Genomic DNA, 20,730 nt, shown 5'->3' on the forward strand with positions numbered 1-20,730 from the left:
CACTTGAATGAGAGAGGCCTGTAATTGACATCATAGGTAGACCTCAACTATGAGAGACAAAATGAGAAAAAAAATTCTGAGAATCACATTGTCTGATTTTTAAAGAATTTATTTGCAAATAATGGTGGAAAATAAGTATTTGGTCACCTACAAACAAGCAAGATTTCTGGCTGTCACAGACCTGTAACTTTTTCTTTAAGAGGCTTCTCTGTCCTCTACTCATTACCTGTATTAATGGCACCTGTTTGAACTTGTTAACAGTATAAAAGACACCTGCCCACAACCTCAAGCAGTCACACTCCAAACTCCACTATGGTGAAGACCAAAGAGCTGTCGAAGGACACCAGAAACAAAATTGTAGACCTGCACCAGGCTGGGAAGACTGAATCTGCAATAGGCAAGCAGCTTGGTGTGAAGAAATCTACTGTGGGAGCAATAATCAGAAAATGGGAGACCTACAAGACCACTGCTAATCTCCCTCGATCAGGGGCTCCACGCAAGATCTCAGCCCGTGGGGTTAAAATGATCACAAGAACGGTGAGCAAAAATCCCAGAACCACACGGGGGGACCTAGTGAATGACCTGCAGTAACTGGGACCAACGTTACAAAGGCTACCATCAGTAACACACTACGCCGCCAGGGACTCAGATTTTGCAGTGCCAGACGTGTTCCCCTGCTTAAACCAGTATATATCCGGACGCGTCTGAAGTTTGCTAGAGAGCATTTGGATGTATTGGGAGAATGTCTTATGGTCAGATGAAACCAAAGTAGAACTGTTTGGTACAAACACAACTCGTTGTGTTTGGAGGAGAGAGAATGCTGAGTTGCATTCAAAGAACACCATACCAACTGTGAAGCATGGGGGTGGCAACATCATGCTTTGGGGCTGTTTCTCTGCAAAGGGACTAGGACGACTGGTCCGTGTACATGAAAGAATGAATGGGGCCATGTATTGTGAGATTTTGAGTGCAAACCTCCTTCCATCAGCAAGGGCATTGAAGATGAAACGTGGCTGGGTCTTTCAGCATGACAATGATCCCAAGCACACTGCCAGGGCAACAAAGGAGTGGCTTCGTAAGAAGCATTTCAAGGTCCTGGAGTGACCTAGTCAGTCTCCAGATCTCAACCCCATAGAAAACCTTTGGAGGGAGTTGAAAGTCCGTGTTGCCCGCCGACAGCCCCAAAACATCACTGCTCTAGAGGAGATCTGCATGGAGGAATCGGCAAAGGATATATACCAAAGTATTGAGATGAACTTTTGTTATTGACCAAATACTTATTTTCCACCATTATTTGCAAAAAAATATTTAAAAATCAGACAATGTGATTTTCTGATTTTTTTTCTCATTTTGTCTCTCATAGTTGAGGTCTACCTATGATGTCAATTACAGGCCTCTCTCATCTTTTTAAGTGGGAGAACTTGCACAATTGGTGACTGACTAAATACTTTTTTCCCCACTGTATGTATGTGCAGGATGGCTGCCTTATGCGTCAATACCAACATAAAAAAGGGTTGCAGTAAACCTCAATGTGACATGGGTGCAGTAGCACAGTGAACAAACCATGACTAACTAAGATGGCTGTGTATGTTGCCTTTACTGTCACAATGTTAACAGTTTACCTTGTTGTGTCAGCCAGGGATGTTTCTGTCCTGTTTTTACAGTATAACACATCTGTTAGGGTGATTCAGTAAGAGATACTTGGCCTGAAGATAAATCTATATTTTTCCCAAATGCAGTTTTATATCTCTTCATTTTTGTTACTTAATCTATTGTAAATCAATTTTTTTGTCTGTTTACTCATTTCTCTGGAAAATACTAGGTGCAAAAACACTGCAATAACCCAATGTTTCATAATAGTAAAGGAGTTGTTGTATGCCTTGATGAAAAAAGAAAATTATATCACACCAACAGGACCTTACAAATGCACAGGTTTAATTTTGTGAGTGTATGAGTTAAAACACCTCAGACACACTATGCAGACCATTTGATGAAATATGCTGTTCGTGACATGATTTTAAAACTCAGCATCACGTCAACTAGACTGAAGAAAGGAGAAAACACCAAGTTTACTTACATTGTTTCCGGGTGTACCTTTGTTTCCCTTTGGGCCTGGCAATCCTGCGTCACCCTGTTATATATATATAAAAAAACTGTGCCTCAGATTTCCCATAAAGTCCCCAAAAGCCTGGGGTCTCTCAAATCAACGCTCTAATATGCAGGAAATGCAGAGACATGTTGGTACAGTGTTTTATTTTAGTCTGTACAACCCTGCAAATTACACATTCCTGTTTTTAATGTAATTAAAGTATCTAAAGTTGTAGTGATGGCTTGCCACAGGGTGGCACCTCAGTGAACTGATTTACCCAGTTGAACGCCGACTTTACAATCATATCTTGAAATGTATTAACTCAAATTATAAGATAGCTCCACTTTCACAGTTCAATGTATGTGGCCAAGCTAATAGCTTACATAAATATCTTTGTTGTTGTAATTCATTGTATTTTGTAAGTGAAAAAACTATAATGTGAGCACAAAACCAAAGGAGCTTTAGAGTGAAATAGAGAATATTGGCACAGCCTTCTCACTGTTTGCTAGTTAACTAGGTTAAGAATAGAAGCATTAAACAAGACCTAGTGTGATGCACATGCTAAATATGATCCTTAAAATGCAGCTAATTATACATTTACCTACCCAGCCTAGTAATAATGCTGCTCTGTTTATTTCACCGGGATGGTTAGCTGAGGTATCTCAATTTTGACTGAAATTCTTATCCTTTTAGCACTTTTAGGTTTTGTTCAGTGCTTAGTTCAGAATCTTAACTTAGACTTAACTGAATCTTTTGCAGATACTGAAACTATCTGTAGTACATGAGCGGGTGAGTTTGTAGCTAGCCAACACTGGAGCATATAGGGATCCTTTAAGCTAAATTCCTTTAGCTTATTTAGATTTGTGTAATGAGGTCACGACAGGTCACTGTCAGCTAAACCTTCCTACAGGTCATTTTCTGTCATAGAGATTTTGCCACACCTTTTTAGCCAGCATATGAGTTGTTCTGTCTTTCTTGCTATTTTGACTTGGCCTCCCCTGTTAAGTTCCCCTTAACAGTAATTATTAAATAAAATTTTGCAGTAAAGATTGTGGAGTAGATGCACTTTCATGTCTTTTATACCCTTCTTCTGCTTTTGTAATCATCAGTTTCAGTTTCATGCAGACCTTCATTTTCATTTTACTCCGGAATGGTCATCAAGAGACTATTCTTAACTAGGGATGCACCAATCCGAAACTAGGATCAAATATCGGTCCAAATACTAACAAAATTAGTTGGGTCGGTTATCAGATAATTAGTCTGATCTAAAGAACCGATCCATTCACAGAATCAGATTCTCGCACCCCAGGTATACTAGGCCTCAGAATCCAGGATCAGAGACATCATTCACATATCATAGCAAACAGCAAGACTCCCCCTATCTAACCAGCGACCTGTCATCAACTATCAGCAAGTAATCCAGCTTGTCTTCCATATAAGGAGAACTGAGAAGGGAATGTTCATGTATCAGTATCCTTATCGGAACAGAAAAGGATGGATTGGTGCATCCCTATTCTTAACAATCTGCATAACCAGTACTAATGAGTAGGTAATGACTTCTGAGTTGGTTACATTCTGAGATGTTACAACTCTGTAATTGTTACAAGTCTGTAATTTGGCTGTGGGCACTCAAACCTTTTCATATAACTGTTTCTTAGCGAAGTAAAACTTACCTTAAACCCCCTCGGGCCTTCACTGGCAGGCATTCCCGGCATTCCCTAAAAACAATTAGCAAGTTATTTAAGCAGTGTAATTGCATGCTCTCGTTCTCCACTGGATGCTAGAACTTTTAATTAATTACAGTAACACCTAGATATGGATGACAAATTTATATTGTAAGCGATTCCAGCATTTGATATGTACAAGGCTTATTATAGGAAACTTTACAAATACATGCCAATTTTAGCAGTAAATGGTATCCACATGTATTTGAGACATCTACATTATGGGTAGACCATAATAAGACCAAGTACCTAAAGGGGATTTGTTGCTTATAATGAAGCTAACATGCAGTGGTCTGAGATGGATAGGTTTGTTTTCCTCTGAATGCTTGGATTAATCACATATGAAATGCGTCCCTGTAGCTTTGTCAGCCAGAAAGAATAATAGATTTAACAGGATGTTGTCAAATACCAGTGCCAGCATAAAACAACAGCAGCTCCACCAGAGATAATGCATCAAAACTCTATGCATCTCACAACTTGTAGAAAGACAAGCCACAAATCAAAAATCTTGGCCCAGTAACATGTGCCCACTGTTATTGTTATTAAGAATGATCTTAAGATAAGTGTCCTTAGAGGCTGTGCTTTACAAATCAAAAAGCAGTTTGCATTGTCAGAATGCCCAGACATGTAGATTTGTATACAGTTGACTGGTCACTAGGAATTTAAATTATGTTTACAGACATTGTGAAACATTTATATGAAACAAAAATAAGAAATGGAATAGATATCATAGTTTGATGATTCAACATTACTTCTAGAGTCTTGTGTTAAACAAACAAAAAAATTATATATATATATATATATATATATATATATATATATATATATATATATATATATTATACAAACAATTATTTTGTTAAAATAAAATTATTATTTTGTTAAAATTAATTATTTTAGCTTTTCATCAAATATAAAAAGGATGCAATTTGTGCATTTAGCAAAATTTTATAAAACAAATATTCATCAATATTTCAAGTAACTGGACTGTTGTTTAACGGTTTGCTATAGCACTTGTCAATCCACTTCCTGTTTAAAAGACTTGTGTACTTCCATATTATCTGCTAAAATTCCCTTAATCTAAAATGTCTCTCAAAAAATAATATTCTGACATTGGTGCAAACAACAAGACATAGGATGTCAGGTTTACTTATTTTGGAAGTTCCAGAAATTTCTTAGAAATATTTAATAGTTAAGAACTTTTTAAAAATGATTAATACATAGACCAAATGTAAAATAATTTTTTGTGCTAGCCTACAGTTGCTAGTGCACATCAGTGCTAAGCATTTGTGCTGTTTGTAATGCGTATAATTTAAATCACTCTAAATTTAGTTCTGCACTTTTTTGTAGCATACTGTAGCATACTGTAGCATATGATACTAAAGAAACACATACTATAAGACACATATTCAATGGTATACCAAATGAACCAGTATACCACCCACTACTACATGCATGTCAAAGCGTTTTTGGCTACATGAGGGGAATCTACACTATGTTAGGGTTAATACTAAGGGGGGTAATACTAATTTACTAATGTAAATGCCCATTTAAGTGATTTTTAGTGCTCACAGTTATCTATCAGAGACAATATTTGAAACATTCGTTCTTGATCTGAAATTTCACTAATTACTGAAGATGTAGCATTAATTATGGACTAGAGAGGAACTTGATTGATGTTTAGAACATTGTGTTTAGAGACACTTTTCTTGTTACTCCCTGGTTATATATATTTGGCAGATTTATTTGAGGCTACTTGGAGTTTTGGGAAAATTAATTGAAAACAGGACTGTAGGACAGATTACTAAAAGATGATTGAAGACCTCATACATAGTATAACAATGATCTTTTAATGCAAGACAATCCAAAAATTATTACAGTAACAAGCCGCAAGCATATTTCTTTTACCCAAAATGATTGCTGTATTTTACATTATCAATCTATTATATGAAGATTATTTGTTATTTATGGACTAATGGGAAAAGTAATAATCATTTAATAGCCCCTTGAGAATATAAATGGGGAGAAACAATAAATCCAGTGGTTTGTGAATGAACAGGGGAGTAAACAAACACTTTATAATTTTAGTTTCTCCAGCAAAGCCACCTTGTAATAGCTTTTTGGTACATTTTCCATGATAAGCGGAAGCAGATGTTTGGTCAGGATTTGCTCTGTAGGGAATAGTAATGGAACATGGAAACATGTTGCAAAATAAAGTACCTCCCACTTCTCCAAGAACATAAAAAGCAAGCGACTGAACAATACATTGTAGGAAAATAAAATGAGGAGGTTAGCTGGACTAATGAGTTTTAATATTATGCAAGATTATTAAATTAAAAACAGAGTTTTTTCACATTTGATTCACTGAATTCTCGTTCTCTGACAGTCACTAGGTAATTTTTAATGGAAAAAATGACAATAAATGTTTTTATGTAATTAGGGCAAAATTGACAAAAAATACATAATGAAATGTGTCATGTTCATGTCTATCCCTTCTGTCTTTTAGTAACGACTTTGAATTTGAATCAAGATTAGGGAAGTGAATTCAAAGCAAATTTAATAGATATGTAATTATAGCACTAACTTGAAGTAACTAAAATGATCTAAATTTCCCTTTCAGACAGTCAGTAAAAGGTTTGTTCAGTATAAAACACATCAAGTATATCTGTTACCAATCAGCCACAGCATATTTGAATTTTGTTGTTAATGACCACAGTTTACCTATCTTCAAATGGCTTTCAGCTTGGTTACACACCATGTCACAAATGTCATCTTCACCTGGTTTTATGAATATTGATATCAAAGTGCAACTGAAAAAGCTGAAGTAATTTAAGATAAGATAGTCCTTTATTAGTCCCGCAGTGGGGAAATTCCATAACAAATCATGTCTACATGCACTAAAATCTCAAATAATGAAAATCCATGCTATGAAGAACCGAGAAAAGGGATGCCCCATCCAGTGTTTTTGGGGTTCCTAATTAATTTTAATTTTAAATTTAATTTACTTTTTTTTTTAATAACTTCTCATTTTTGACTAGACCATTAGTAGAGTGAGTAGACAGGAAAATCAATATTAACCAGTATATCCTATTTCACTTTGTCTTCCCACAAACTCCACCAATTATTATCCAAAAACATCACTGTATCTTAGAGACCCTACCTGTCAAAAATATTACATAGATAATATTAATATATATTATTATATATTACAGCAGGAAAATGTATTATGATTTTAAAAACATATGGCTCCAGTCTTTTTGCACAGCAGCAAGCAAGTCATGCACTCTTGATTGGTCGCTTTGGTTAGCAGCTGAGCATGTAGTACAATCCTCTCAGTGGGGTCATAAAACCCTATGACTCAGACCTTGCTGTCCACTAGTGAGAGAAGATGCCAGTAAATAGCTGCATAGCTGAGTCACTTCCCATTTTTTATACTTCACAGAGGTGTTCCTTTGCCCAGCACTTAAAAATATACTTCAGTGCTGTTTGTGAGATCAGTAAGTGAATGTGTACTTAGGAATAAAGAATTAAATATAATATTTAATTTATTTTAATCACTTAACTGCTCACTAATGAAAAAAAACTGTTGCATGGAAATGAAGTATGTACTTACAGGATGTCCTTGCCTTCCATCTAGGCCAGGAATGCCAGGAGCCCCTGTATCTCCCTTGAAACAATGTAGAGAAATATAGAAACACCAAACTTTAGAAATATAAACTGAATTTTTTAACATCTGAAAGTAATCTAAGCACCAAAGGACATTACATAAATTAGTAAAGGTGTATAACTGAGACATTGTCCTCAAGCACCCTCTGATAAAGAATTCATAGTGGATTTTATGATGGCGAGCTTGCCAGGCCCCGTGCAGCAAAACAGCCCCAAACAATGTTATTTCCACCTTCATGCTTTACAGTTGTTAGAAGGTTTATGCACTCAAAAGCATGTTTGCAACAATTATGTGTTCTCTTACTGTGTCCAAATAATTAAACTTTGGATTCATCTGTCCAAAGCATATTGTTCTGGTGTTCCGGTCTTTGTTGAGGTGTTCGTTGACAAACTTTAGTCTTGCCCTGATGCATTTTTAGATAGCAAAGGGGCCTTGCACTCCGAGCCTGACCTGGCAATGTTGACAGTTTTAAATGTCAACTGGAACTAAATGTCTGGGGTTTCAATAAAACAGGCTCCTCCAAAATCCCCTCTAACAACACATTTGCATTTGAATTAATGACATTTTATAAATTATTTTTAAAATACTTCAGTTTTATTTGTATAGTTAAACTATTTGTCCAAATATTGCAGTCAATTGCAGTCAAAGGTCATGATTATTTTTAACATGCTTATTCTTTTGCTGTAAGAATGCCGAATGCAAACCTTTTGACCAATGCTTCCTGGAGTACCATCTTTCCCGTTTCTTCCAGGCGGTCCCTGTTAAAAAAAAAGTTTACTAAATGGTGGCTAGAACAGGTGATGAACACATATTTGTTGAACAAGCACAAATGATGGAACTGCATACATACAGGTTCCCCTGGATATCCAGGTGGACCAACAGGTCCACTGCTTCCTTTTTCACCCTATAAATGAGAGACATCCGTAGTATTGATGTATTTAGTTAAAAAAAAAAAAAAAAACGTTCTCAGTTGCATTTATGATCTGTCTTAAAACATGCATAATGCCTAGATAAAGTCAATGCTTTGCATGCTTTGTTTTCACCTATTCCTATGAATGGATATGTGAGTCTCCCTTATTGTAGGCAAATAGTCTGGGAATATTAAAGTTAGCATGTACTCAATTACTTTTATGTTTTTGCACAACACTGTAGGAGTGCTGACCTTCTTCCAATCCAGAAGTCAAGGTCAGTTGTACCATTTTTGACTCCCTGCCACAGATGGCAATGCCAGTGTTAGGAATCAAGCTCTGACCAGTGATATCCCGCTTAGGCAAACATTTTGTGTTGTTTTGCAGGGTTTGTTGTGAAGGTGTTCAAAATAATGTAAGCATTGAAGTTTTTACCACTTCTCCATCTTTGCCTGGTCTCCCTTGTCCACCTTGAGAGCCAGTAGCCCCCTGTGAGGAGAAGAAATAGAATTAAATAAATGTAAAAAAAAAAATTAAATAAAATGAGGTTGAAAGTAATTTAGCTGTTGAAATAGATGGAGTGCATTGTAATTATAAGATATTTATTAGATATTTAGCAAAATATGCAGTACCACTGAAATGAGACACAAGTGTTTAGGTGTAGATTGTCTCATGGTAGGATACATTATATGTGCGTTAACAGTACCTTTTCACCTGATTGACCTGGAGGCCCAGGTAACCCTGAAACACCCCTTTCACCCTGAAAAATATAAAGATCACACACACACACATACACACACACACATCATTTTATTTATTTATTTATTTATTTATTTTTATTTTTTTTTGGGCTATGTGTCTGGTGCTGGTCTAGTTTGCAGTATTTGGAAAGGTTTTGTCTCGTCAGTGAGAATATCTACATTCAATTTAAAAGGCTATTGTGATTAATACTATTAGTACTAAACTATTGCACAAAAACCTGCAAAGAAAAAGAACTTCAGGCAACTCAGCAACCAGCAGACAGCTAATCATACAGAAAATAATCATATAGCAGAATAAGTGTTATGCTTGTTCTTTGTGCCTTTTAAAAATTACGTTTTTTATAAATGGCAGACTGTCAGAACTAGGGTATATATAAGGTTTATTAGAAAAATGTACAAACTGTCAGTTATTTACAATACAGCAATTAAAAATACAAATTGCTCAACACAACTAATATAACAAGTGTTTTTTTTTTTCAAAATCAGCACAAATGTGTCACTTTTAATGTCCACTGCAGTTACACCATTGTTAAACCCCTTGAATCCCTTATAAGAGCACACATTTGCAAATTAGTTGTTGTCTGAAGCACACCTGATGCAACAAGAGCGTCATTAGTTACATCAGATGTACTTTATATAAAACACATCAAACACCTGGACTAGCTAGGGGTTTGTTGATTGTGACATTAGATTGCATGTTAGACATATGGCTAATGATAACTGTAAACTAGAAGACTTTAAAAAGACTGAAAAATACTTTTTGAAAATATGTTAGTCTAACACTATCTTACATCTAAAGTCAATTTGTCATTACTCACACTATTTGCAAAACTGCAGTTAGAGTTCTTTTGGAATTATTTCCCATCATGCTCCTGGTAGAGATTTACAAGAAGAGAAACTGTTGAACAATGGAGCAGAAACAGAAACAACTTTTGGCCAAAGACATGACATAAAGATTCCTAGAGATTCCATGGGAAGCACGGTTTGCAAGGAATCAGCTACTACCAGATGCCTGAAGAGAAGGTCTTCAAAAAGCCTTGAGGGATGGCAGCTGGCACCAATGTTTCAGTTTGTTCAGTAAAGTGCATACTCCATGCCCATACAGCTCCACTGACCCAAAAGCACAAGAAAAGTCGGACCCAGGCAGTCTTGGGGATTCTGGAGTGGTCATCACAGCTGCATCATGTTTGCAGCAGGTCATAACAGCAAAATTATGCTCTACATAGTACCAAAGACACTTGTCATAAAGACTGCAGTAGTCATTAAAAGTGACATTTTTTGCAATTGTTGAATTAGTTGTTTTGAGCTATTTAAATTGTTCTTGTTTAATTTGTTATTGCAAACAGCTGTTTGTAAATTAAATGAATAAACCTAATGGAAAAAGTTATATATATATATATATACTGTATGCACATAATTAGTAAATGACTCCTTACAGGCTCCCCAGGGTTTCCTTTTTCTCCTTTGTACCCGTCTGTTCCACGTAGCCCCTACACACAGTGAACAAATCCTGTAAGATCCATGTGATATATTTAAATACAGCAAGGCTTATGTTATTATTACTTTCATACCTCCATACCAGGAAGACCTTGAAGGCCAGGACTTCCTCTTGTTCCAGGAAAACCCTTATAGAAATGAAGGGAACTTGTCAATGTATCAAAATGTGAGCAGTAGGATTTAAAGCAAACTATGGAAATCAAATCAAATTAATTTGTATAGTACTTTATGCAACTGGTATTTAAGATGTAATGCACTTTAATGCAATCCAAATTGGCCTGTATGAAAGAAAACCTCTAAACCAGTGCTGTGGATTATCAGAAAATTAGTAGAAGTGCCGTTTGGTAAAAAATGCAGTTGGCAGTCAAACAATAAAATTGAAAGGTAACAGTAAGCTTACTAACACAGATACATGGCATTGTTAAAAACAGTATGCTGGGATAAAGTTCAACTTTTATAGCCTGTTATGATTATTGGAGGATTTATCTGGAACATGGAGCATACTATCAGCAGCCCTGAACGCCTACATGTAACATCTGTGCAATATTTTATTTAGTGGGAGGATGACACTAATCTCTTTGTTTTAGAGACATAAACTAAATATCAAACTTTGCTTTTTATAAACTAGACCTTTTACATACAAGAGAGTTCTTCACATTTGAGAATGCAGTACAGTCATCCTCAGTTTATGAAAGGAAAATGAGAAGCATTGATTCTATGTACAACTGCCAACACTCAAAGGGCACAAACCCTAGCAAAGAATTATTCTTTGTATTTAGACAGACAGCCTAACAGTAACTCGACCTTAGATAGTATGGTCAAGTATAATGTAGTGCACCACTTTTCAAATGCAAGGGCTTTGTGTGAAAAAAGTTATTAATATAACTGCCATATGCTATGTTATTCTAACATTCTTGTTATCTGTTCATGAATTTATAAGATACTTAGTATCTGGTCACTAAAACTATTACCATAGATAGAATGCAAGAAAATATATTCTAAGTATTTATAGAAGCTATATTAGAATAAAAATTAAATTAAATTAAGAACGGAGTCTGCATATTTCAACATCCTTTTTTGAAAGGCTGTACTTCATTATGTTAAGTCAAGTGTAGTGATGGAATTATACCAAACTGGTTGGGGGTATCCAGGAGAAATCTGGAGCCAAACTATTTCACAAAATATTGACTTTTTTTTATTAAGACACATTATAAACTTGAACTGGATTTATATAACATATATAACATATTATGTTTTTATTGCTAAATAGATGTATGGTGTGCCTGGATGTACAGAACAGGACTGTGTCTGTATATATAAAGCTGAGATTTTTGTGAAATATGAGCCATTGCTTCACAAACAGCTAGAAAATCTAGAAAATATAGCATCCAGGTGTTTCCTCATATTGCACATATTTACCAATTTTTCAGTACCAAATTTCACTTCCTTTGTGGGTAGTTTAGCTTTCATGCTAAACACACCTTTTCAGTCAAGCTCTCCTTTTTGCTTAAGAAAACTGCATTGTCAGCCAAAATGGCAAATCTACAAATGCCTACAAAACCACTTGCAGCTCTTTCATGCTTTATCTGTTTTCAGTCCCTTGAGGAACACATATAGCATGTTTATGGAAACAATGACTAAGCATCCTTCTGCCTCTCTTAAAAGCTTTCCCAGTTATGCTTAATTAATATCCCAGAGCTGCAGATAAATGTTTCCTCCAGGCTTAGCTGAATTATAAGTATCTTGAGCCATGTATTAAAATTGTAATCATTATTGCCATTGTAATGGCTTACACTTAGGCCAATTTTATACCATACTGAGGAAAGCCAGACATTATTAAATGCAACAGCTGATGTAGTTATGGCATGGACAGATGTTAAATTGTTATATTGTATTTTTCTGGCATCAATTCTGCAGTAAATTCTGGCATGATGAGAAATTATCTATTTTTTAAATGTAACTGTAAGTACATTTACACAGTTTCCAAGTGAAACTTGATGGTTGTGTGATTATAAAGCCTGTCTGCAACTAACATTGTACAAAATATTTTGTTGTTCTTTGATGTATGAATAGCACATTCATATATATATGAATATATAACTTATATAAGTGGATTTATGTACAAGATTAAAAATGTATGTACAGTGTGTACAGGATAAAGTCTGCTGGCACCAGTGATCTTCTACTCACTTAATTAGCACAGTAACAGAAATTGTAATCGGGTGCCAAAACGTTTACACGCTACTGTATGAACAAAGCATGACAGGGTGATATGGTTGTTCTAAAGTTTTGCTCACAGACAGAAATTGTTACCAGCTTCCACTCTTTTCTTTTCAGTTTAAATGGCTTCATCTGCTTAAAATTTTCCCCATCCAGAGTAATAACATTATATATTTTTAAAGCCCACTAGGAAACAAACCCTGTTATTAAAATACTCTTGCCAGATCCCAACATTGCAGTTAATACATTCTTCTTTTTGAAAGTGTTCTACAATCTTGACTGCTTTCTTTGAACTAACAATGTTGCAGTTGTGACTTGACAAAGTTAGAGCAATATCATTCAGTCATTAGTCCCTACTCAGCACTATATGTGCTTTGGTTGATTTGAGGTTTGTATTAAACTGCATAGTACTCACAGGCTTACCATCAGCACCAGTAAGACCAGGTTTACCCGGATCTCCAGTTCTTCCTGCCTCTCCCTAAAGATAATATAAAAAAAACATTTAATGATTTGTATATTTACAACCAAGATATACTCAAATACAACTTCAGATAAAGAACATAAGCCTAAAACATTTCAGAATGCTGATTAGCTTTTACAGTGATCACCTGCTGAAAAGCAGCATGTGTTTTCAAGCATAGACATGACCTTATAAACTTCAAACATTCCTTAGGGAGTTTTTTTTGTGAATTTTATGCTTAAGTGTTATGTCTGAATGCTGTGAGAGTCTACATGTAAATGTCTTTAACCTTTAAGGAGCATTTTGCCATTCAGTAGCTGTTGTTTAAGGAAGGCTTTACTTTAACAGAAGATGGGGTAAATGTTTAACCTTTTGGCCTGGCGCTCCAGCTGGTCCAGGTGGACAGACACACGGTTCTGGGGTTGGATCAATATCAGCTGAGACGTCGGCACACTGAAAGAATCCCAAAGAAATCTGCCATTATTTCACTTTTCTCTAACTATGAGGTTCTGATTATTCCTACTATATGTTGTAAGTTTAAAAACCACACTATGGAGTCACAAGATTGCATTCAGTCTTATATTTTTTGAGATCCTTTCTTATTTGGGATGCACATCAATATAGAAATAATTTCAGTATCAGTGGATAATTATTTAAAAACAAAAAATATAGATTTGGCTAATGTATTTATTCCATAAGTGCGTTTAGGTGACACTGGCCTACTGTGCTAAAATATTTACATTGTATTAATGTTTTTGCATTTGTAACCTTAAAGATTTTCATTGTAATACTAATCCTGAAAAATCGACATATTTTATGAATGGTAATGTTATCGCTAGATCTTGTATAGATCTTGTAAATATTGGATATATCGAATGTTAACATTAACCCACAATTCCTATATCTGTGCATCCCTCTTTATTAGATTTGCATTTAAGTGCACACATGGCCAAGTAGCACTGAAATAGCACATGGCATAATGTCAGTCAGCTCAATGGGAATAGATCTAACTACATGACTTTGAACTGTTCACCTGTGTGATTTGCCAGTTATGAGGTTATACTAGCCTGTGGCACCAGATTAAGTTGGCTGTAAAATGTTAATACACATTCAGCTAGCAGAAACTTGACTTGGCTGAGAGCTGCATTCAGTATATTTTGCCACTCTTAAAGAACAACACAGGGAGTCTTACCTCTGCAGTTGAAAATGAGCTTAGCAGTTACTTAAGCGAGCAAAGCCATTGGCCAAAATACATACCTCTCCATCCTATAAATGAAAGGAGTGAAATGACGTAATCGGCCAAAATGCAGCAAATCAGCATGGATTAATTATAACTAAGCAAATGCAGTGTTTCAGAATAAAAAAGTGATTTAAACAAGGAAAACATTTGTGTGGTCATCTCTGCAATCACACTCTTAAACAAAGATGAAAACATTTTCTGGGTTTGGCAAGATTGGTTAGTGGATTAGAAATAGAAGTTAGGTTGGTTTGTAATTTGTTGTAAAGCAGACAAAAAGAAGTATAATTATACACATGCATTCACATGCACATGTTCAAGGCCAAGACATATTTGATGTATGTAAATAAGATTATAATGTTTATGATAATTAACATTAAATGCATTAAGATCACTGATTAACATAACCTTACACACTAAGTATAATTGGTGTCAAAGTGTGGGTTACACTGGAAAAAATAATCTGAGGTTGGAATATATTGGTCTGGGCCAAAATAGGAGCATCCAAGATTCTTGTACTCACAACTCCAGGTATTTCACAAGCAGTCTCTCTGTTATTCTGCTCAGGGTCACAGTAGATTCGCAGTTTCTGTATTTCAAACTGTTTAGGGATAAGTTACAGTAAACTGTTAAACAAGTAAAGCTGTAGATAGGAAATTAGATTGACATTAATATTAGCTAAATAACATCTCTGATCATTTAGTTTTAAGTATTAAACTAGTAACAATTATAAAAAACATTCTGAATTACATTAGAGCAAAAGAACACATTTATAATATCTGTTTTTTCATAATAAACACTTTTTCTATGTTGTCTGCAGTTTCGTAAGGGACACTATTGCTTGGCTCATGTTGTTTTCTTCCGTTGGTAAATTAAACAGGCATTATAATAATCCTAATTAAGATTACTGTATCAAATAAATATTTTTTCCACACCAACAGAACATAGCATACTTAGATTATTAATTTAGTAGTGCTAAAAGTCCCAAGCTATCATTTAACTTGCCATGGCTTAAAGACTTTCACCAAGTGATCATGATCAGTACTGATCGGAAAAAGATCATTGTAGATTTACTTGAGTCATAGAAAACAGCAGATGATTAGTTCAAACAACTGTATGTGTGTGCAAGTTATTGGTAGGTTTTGGAAGATAACCAAAATTGTCACCCTCAGCTAAGAGCAAATTAATTCGGATGATCGGGAACAACCCGAGAACCACCAAGGCATAGGTCTGCCATTACTGAAAGCTGCTGAAACTTTGTTACTGTCTGCAGTCAAGTGAGCTTTAGATTGGCGTATACTGAGAGGCTATTGTCCAAGAAAAAAGACCCTGTTTCAAAATGACACCTTCAAACTAAAGTTTGCAGTGGACCACATGGATAAAGAAAAAGCCTTTTGGAGGAAAGTTCTATGATCAGATATTTGTATGAAAAAGATCCCTGTACCAACCAACAATCAAGCATGGTGGTGGTAGCAACATGCTGTAGGATTGTTTTGCTGCCTGTAGAATTGGTACATTGCAGAAAGTGGGTAAAACAATGGGTGGACTACCATAACAATTTCTGAGCATTACCTCAAACCAGCTAGATGACACTAAGACACAATTGAGTGTTTAAACAGGACAATGAATCCAAACACATATCATAGTGGTTGTGAATTGGATAAATTAGACTAACAAGGCTTTTGAAAAGATGTTTGTTAAAGTCCTGACCTTAACACAACAATTAAAAATATATGAGCTGTGCTTGAAAGTCAGCTTAGTAACAGGAAACCCACAAATTGAAGTCTAACTACCAGTTCTGCCCAGCAGAGCAATTGAATCTGACAGAAGTTTATTGATGGTCACCTTACCCTGGTCAAGGTGTAAGTTGCTAAGGGTCATTTAGTCAAATATGGGGTGGGCTATATGCATGTTTTTGACCTTGTAATCAGTAAAAGCCCAATATAGGCATGACATGCATGTTCACACTGTATGTAAACGTCTGACCACAACCCTATCAGTGTAATTATATGACTTTCCTTAATCAAAAAAGTACAATGAATAGAACAAAGAAAGAAATGGATGGTTCACTTACAGGAACAGTTGTTTCTTTACTGACATATTTGCCAACTTGTGTCTTCCCGTTAATGAAAATGCCAATAGGGGGTTCCAGTGCCATGGTTTCAATTTCCAAGTCATCAACATAAAGAGTGACATCATCCTCTGTTACCAGGAGACGCAGCTGATGCCATTTTTCATCAAAGAGTTTCTGTGTTCATACACATAGAATTCAGAACCAATAGATTTGTTTTTTTTTTCTTTCATAAAACCTTTACAACTACAGGAAACAGGTGCCATGTCTTTTGACATGGTTATTACAACAGTGAATATACATTTATAGAAATATACTCTTTATATACTGATGAATCTGATGAAGGCATCCATTTAACAAAAGCAATTGTCCATATACCTTATTTCAAATGGTCAAATCTTACTTCCTATTTTCATTTTACACGCATTACATTAAACAACATCAGCATTTTGTCATTTATTTAGAACACTCCAGTAGTAAAATTCTGCTGTAAATACTGGATATAAATCTAATTCCTTATGTTTGGAGGACATAATCAGAAACCAAATTGTTTTGTCCAACTTTTTAAAAATAATTCTGTAGAGGCAACTTAAAACCTAGGTCCAAGAAATGTACTCTTAATTAAACTTTTACAGGGACAGACCAAATAATCTGATATGGTCCAGCTGTTATTTTGCAGGTAAATACATTAAAAGAACACTGTAGTTGAAACAGATAACTGAGGCTAATTTAGTATGTATCCATGAGAGCTGTGTGCTGTTATGTAGTGTTGTGTATTTACCTTTGCTGGTGACTTTGTGAAAACTACTGTCTGTGTTCCGCTCTGTGCTTTGCTTGTAGTTGTGAACATGACTGTTTTGTCCAAGCCATTTAGTGTGACAGCCATTTGAGGCTTCCCATCTGTTGTCTGTATCCGCCACAGATCCCATTCCTCAATTAGCACAGAGCCCTTGTACTTAAGTGTAGCCACAAACACATACGATGGTGGGAGCCCATCAGGGAATAAAATCCTATAAATATAAAAGTCATAGGATTTGAATAAGGTTGAGTCCAAATGAAATATATGTAAACTGTGTATCATAACCATCTCTTATAACAGTACCTGGTGTTTTCACTTAGATCAACTCGGGATGTCACTTGGTAAGCTTTAGTTCCATAAAATGATCCTTGTGTCCGTTTGGTTTTCTTGGCCAAGTTCAGGTGCAGCAAAATATCAAATCCTTTCTCATCCCGGGAATCAATTGGGATCTTTGTTGGACATACAGTCTCTATGGTATATTAGAGGAGATTTTTTTTAATTCAGCCTTTTTTACCTCCTTATAGAACCACTTTGTTGTTCATTTGTTTAGTCTTAGTTGGCTTTTATTATTCATAGATATTGGAATGATATTTCCTGTACTGCCAGGAAGACTGGTTGAAAATTGTTAAACATTTAAGGAATGCTGGCCTTTATTTCATTTGGCCTTGGACTCAAGTAAAGAATCTGTAGTAAAAGATCTTGGCATGGGATGCTGGACATTTTGCAAATATGCAGGCTGTCTAAAGAACATCCCAGACATTGCAAAAAAAAAAAGAAATGACCATCACTTCCAAAACATATCTTAATCATTAACTCTGACAGTATCCAGAAAAGCTACAGTATCTAAAATGAGCTCAGAACGTCCACACAATTTTTATAGAGGTAAGAGTTTCCAGCTTAATTGCTATATTGTCTTTCAGTTTTTTATTTTTAGAGTCGTTGCTGGGTAGTATATACTTAGAAAATTGCCTTGGGACATGGGTTTCCCCCAAAATTTTCAATAAATGTAAAACATTGTCACTTGGTCACTTCTCCTTTCCATAGTTTTACAACAAAATCTGACTTTGATCTGTTTTGCACAAAAATAATTCTAACATTTCTTCTTGTCTGTCATACATTAACTGTAGGTGAATATGAACTGAAATTGTTCTAGCAGGTTTTGATATAGCATAAGGGTTTATATTTATTGTTTTGTATTATTTATTTACATGTTCTAGGAATTCAACACTGCAACCTCAGAAAGTTTGTGCAACATTGTCTTTGTTTCATACTTTTATTTACTACCAGTCAGGTGGCTAGAGAACACCTGAATGCAAATTAAGCAGTCAGCTCACATTCTGGGAGGCGATATAAATCAGGTACACTGCAGGGATGTAGAAAACTCTCTTCCTCTCAGAAGGCCCAGCCCCATAAAACAGTGAATTTTTATGTGGATTTGTATGGAAAACATTACACAGAGAGTGCCAGTTCGAGCACTTAGCAGAACCTTACCTTCACACAGCTTCTGCCGTATTACTTCACGGATCTTGGAGATAGCTTTATAGTCTTCGACATAGAAGACATAAGTTGAGGGCGGCTTGTTGGCAATTGCCCTAAGCTCTGACTCTTCTGTCTCAGACCCAACACCAATTGCAAATAGAATTATCCCTTTTTTCCTTGCGGCCTCTGCAGCTTCCAGCACTGCGTCTTGTGACTTCCCGTCCGTCAGAACCACAGCAATTTTTGCAATCCCGTTCGGACCGCGTTCAGACAGAGCAAACAGCTTGTCGTTGGTAAACTTAATGGCTTTTCCTGTGTTGGTGTTGCCCCCCATGTATTCTATGGACTCCATAGCTCTGATGAGGTCTCTGATTGAGTAATGTTTGCCCAGTGGAATATGTAAAACAGGGTCATCGCTGTACTGGACCACCCCAATCTGGGTGAACTTCTGACCAATATTAAAGCTTGTGGTAATGTTTACTAGCCACCTCTTGACTATCTCAAAATTGGTATCATCCACACTCCATGAGCCATCAAGTATGAATACTAAATCACTTGGTGCTGTTCTGCAACCTAAAAACGGAAGGAAACAGTCACATGATAACTTTACCCACTGTGTTTGGATGAGTGCAGATAACACTACATTAAAAGAAAACCTGATACAGAATTTTAATTACTTGATTAATTAGATGATGTTATTTGAGACAGAAGTCTGCATGCAATGGTAATGGGATGGGAGAAGCATCTTACTTAATCTCATGTCTTCATCCTGTGCTGTGCAAAATAAGGTAAGAAGCATGAAGCACAGACACCAAAAGACAAAATGCATGGATCTCGTTTTGCAACCCATGTTCCTGAAGTGTCAAGCTCCAGTTTTTGCACCTGAAGAAAAATGAAGACAAGACATGCATTTCTTAGATGACTTAACACAATTGACATCTTGTGATTGTTAAAGCAGTGTTTATGATGGCTTGTTATATGAACATCATGCTATCTCATGTTTCAAAGACTTTGGGGACAGGGATTAATGGGGTGCATGCCAACAAACATGACTGTTAATTACTAGATGTATTAATGACACACAAAGAAAGTGCATATAGACTGGTTGAAGCCAGCTGAACGATTTGTGTTTACTTAAATATTGCAATTCTTATAATCAGCATTGTTTATCAAACCAAACGGTGACAAAAGTGAACATGGTTTGGCCAGGTTATGCTTGTGCCTTCCATACATGAAAGCAGAATTGCATTTTTAAAGGCTTCATCTGACTTTGACTTCTTTGGGAAACCATATATTTTTTTGATGTTTCAAGAAAGAGACAGAATTGAAGACATCACAAAAACATAGAGATAAACGAGTAACATAGAGAATGAAAGTGGGTTTGTGTTGTTGGCCTACTGATCACTTTATCTGTGGTCAGACAAAGATTAATTGCTTACAAAGCTAGTGGCCGGCATTGCCAACAGAAAGATATGGTTAATTGCAAGAGTGATCAAACTCAGGCATTTTCCAGCTTTGCACTATGTGTTTGTTGTTGTATTCAAATGGGGGTTTTCTGTTTGACCTCAAAATTGAAGCATGAATCTACACAGAATTACACTGCCATGACTGAGCTGGCCTTTCGCTCCAGTGCTTTCCCAAATCCCAATGTGGGGGGAGTAATCTGGAACTCACCACCGTTTGCACGACCCATAGACCCTCCTACTTGCTTTTCTTCAGAACTGGATATTTCTACTTCTCTGCCAATCACACATGGAATCCATTTACAGTGTCAGACAGTGAAATTCCAGTTCTGGACAGTGACCAAACACATGTACT

The 20,730-nt window shown here is 35.9% G+C and overlaps 1 protein-coding gene across 3 annotated transcripts in view; it reads right to left on the bottom strand.

The window, feature by feature from the left end:
- col21a1 (collagen, type XXI, alpha 1) overlaps positions 1-19,766 on the bottom strand; it is a 35,039-nt gene extending 15,273 nt beyond the window's left edge. For all 3 annotated transcript variants that reach the window (XM_072677567.1, XM_072677569.1, XM_072677568.1), the window contains exons 1-17: positions 19,663-19,766; positions 18,925-19,485; positions 17,737-17,902; positions 17,416-17,644; positions 16,638-16,811; positions 15,087-15,164; positions 13,696-13,779; positions 13,282-13,344; positions 10,721-10,774; positions 10,586-10,639; positions 9,095-9,148; positions 8,824-8,877; positions 8,331-8,384; positions 8,185-8,238; positions 7,427-7,480; positions 3,763-3,807; positions 2,078-2,131 (exon numbers count right to left, since the gene is read on the bottom strand). In XM_072677567.1, the coding sequence (XP_072533668.1) occupies positions 2,078-2,131; positions 3,763-3,807; positions 7,427-7,480; positions 8,185-8,238; positions 8,331-8,384; positions 8,824-8,877; positions 9,095-9,148; positions 10,586-10,639; positions 10,721-10,774; positions 13,282-13,344; positions 13,696-13,779; positions 15,087-15,164; positions 16,638-16,811; positions 17,416-17,644; positions 17,737-17,902; positions 18,925-19,485; positions 19,663-19,762 (1,932 nt within the window). In that variant the 5' untranslated portion in view covers positions 19,763-19,766. The remainder of the gene's footprint in view (positions 1-2,077; positions 2,132-3,762; positions 3,808-7,426; positions 7,481-8,184; positions 8,239-8,330; positions 8,385-8,823; positions 8,878-9,094; positions 9,149-10,585; positions 10,640-10,720; positions 10,775-13,281; positions 13,345-13,695; positions 13,780-15,086; positions 15,165-16,637; positions 16,812-17,415; positions 17,645-17,736; positions 17,903-18,924; positions 19,486-19,662) is intronic.
- Between the last annotated feature and the right edge of the window lie 964 nt (positions 19,767-20,730).

Source organism: Salminus brasiliensis, chromosome 4 (genome assembly GCF_030463535.1).
Source record: "Salminus brasiliensis chromosome 4, fSalBra1.hap2, whole genome shotgun sequence".
NCBI classification, from domain to species: domain Eukaryota; kingdom Metazoa; phylum Chordata; class Actinopteri; order Characiformes; family Bryconidae; genus Salminus; species Salminus brasiliensis.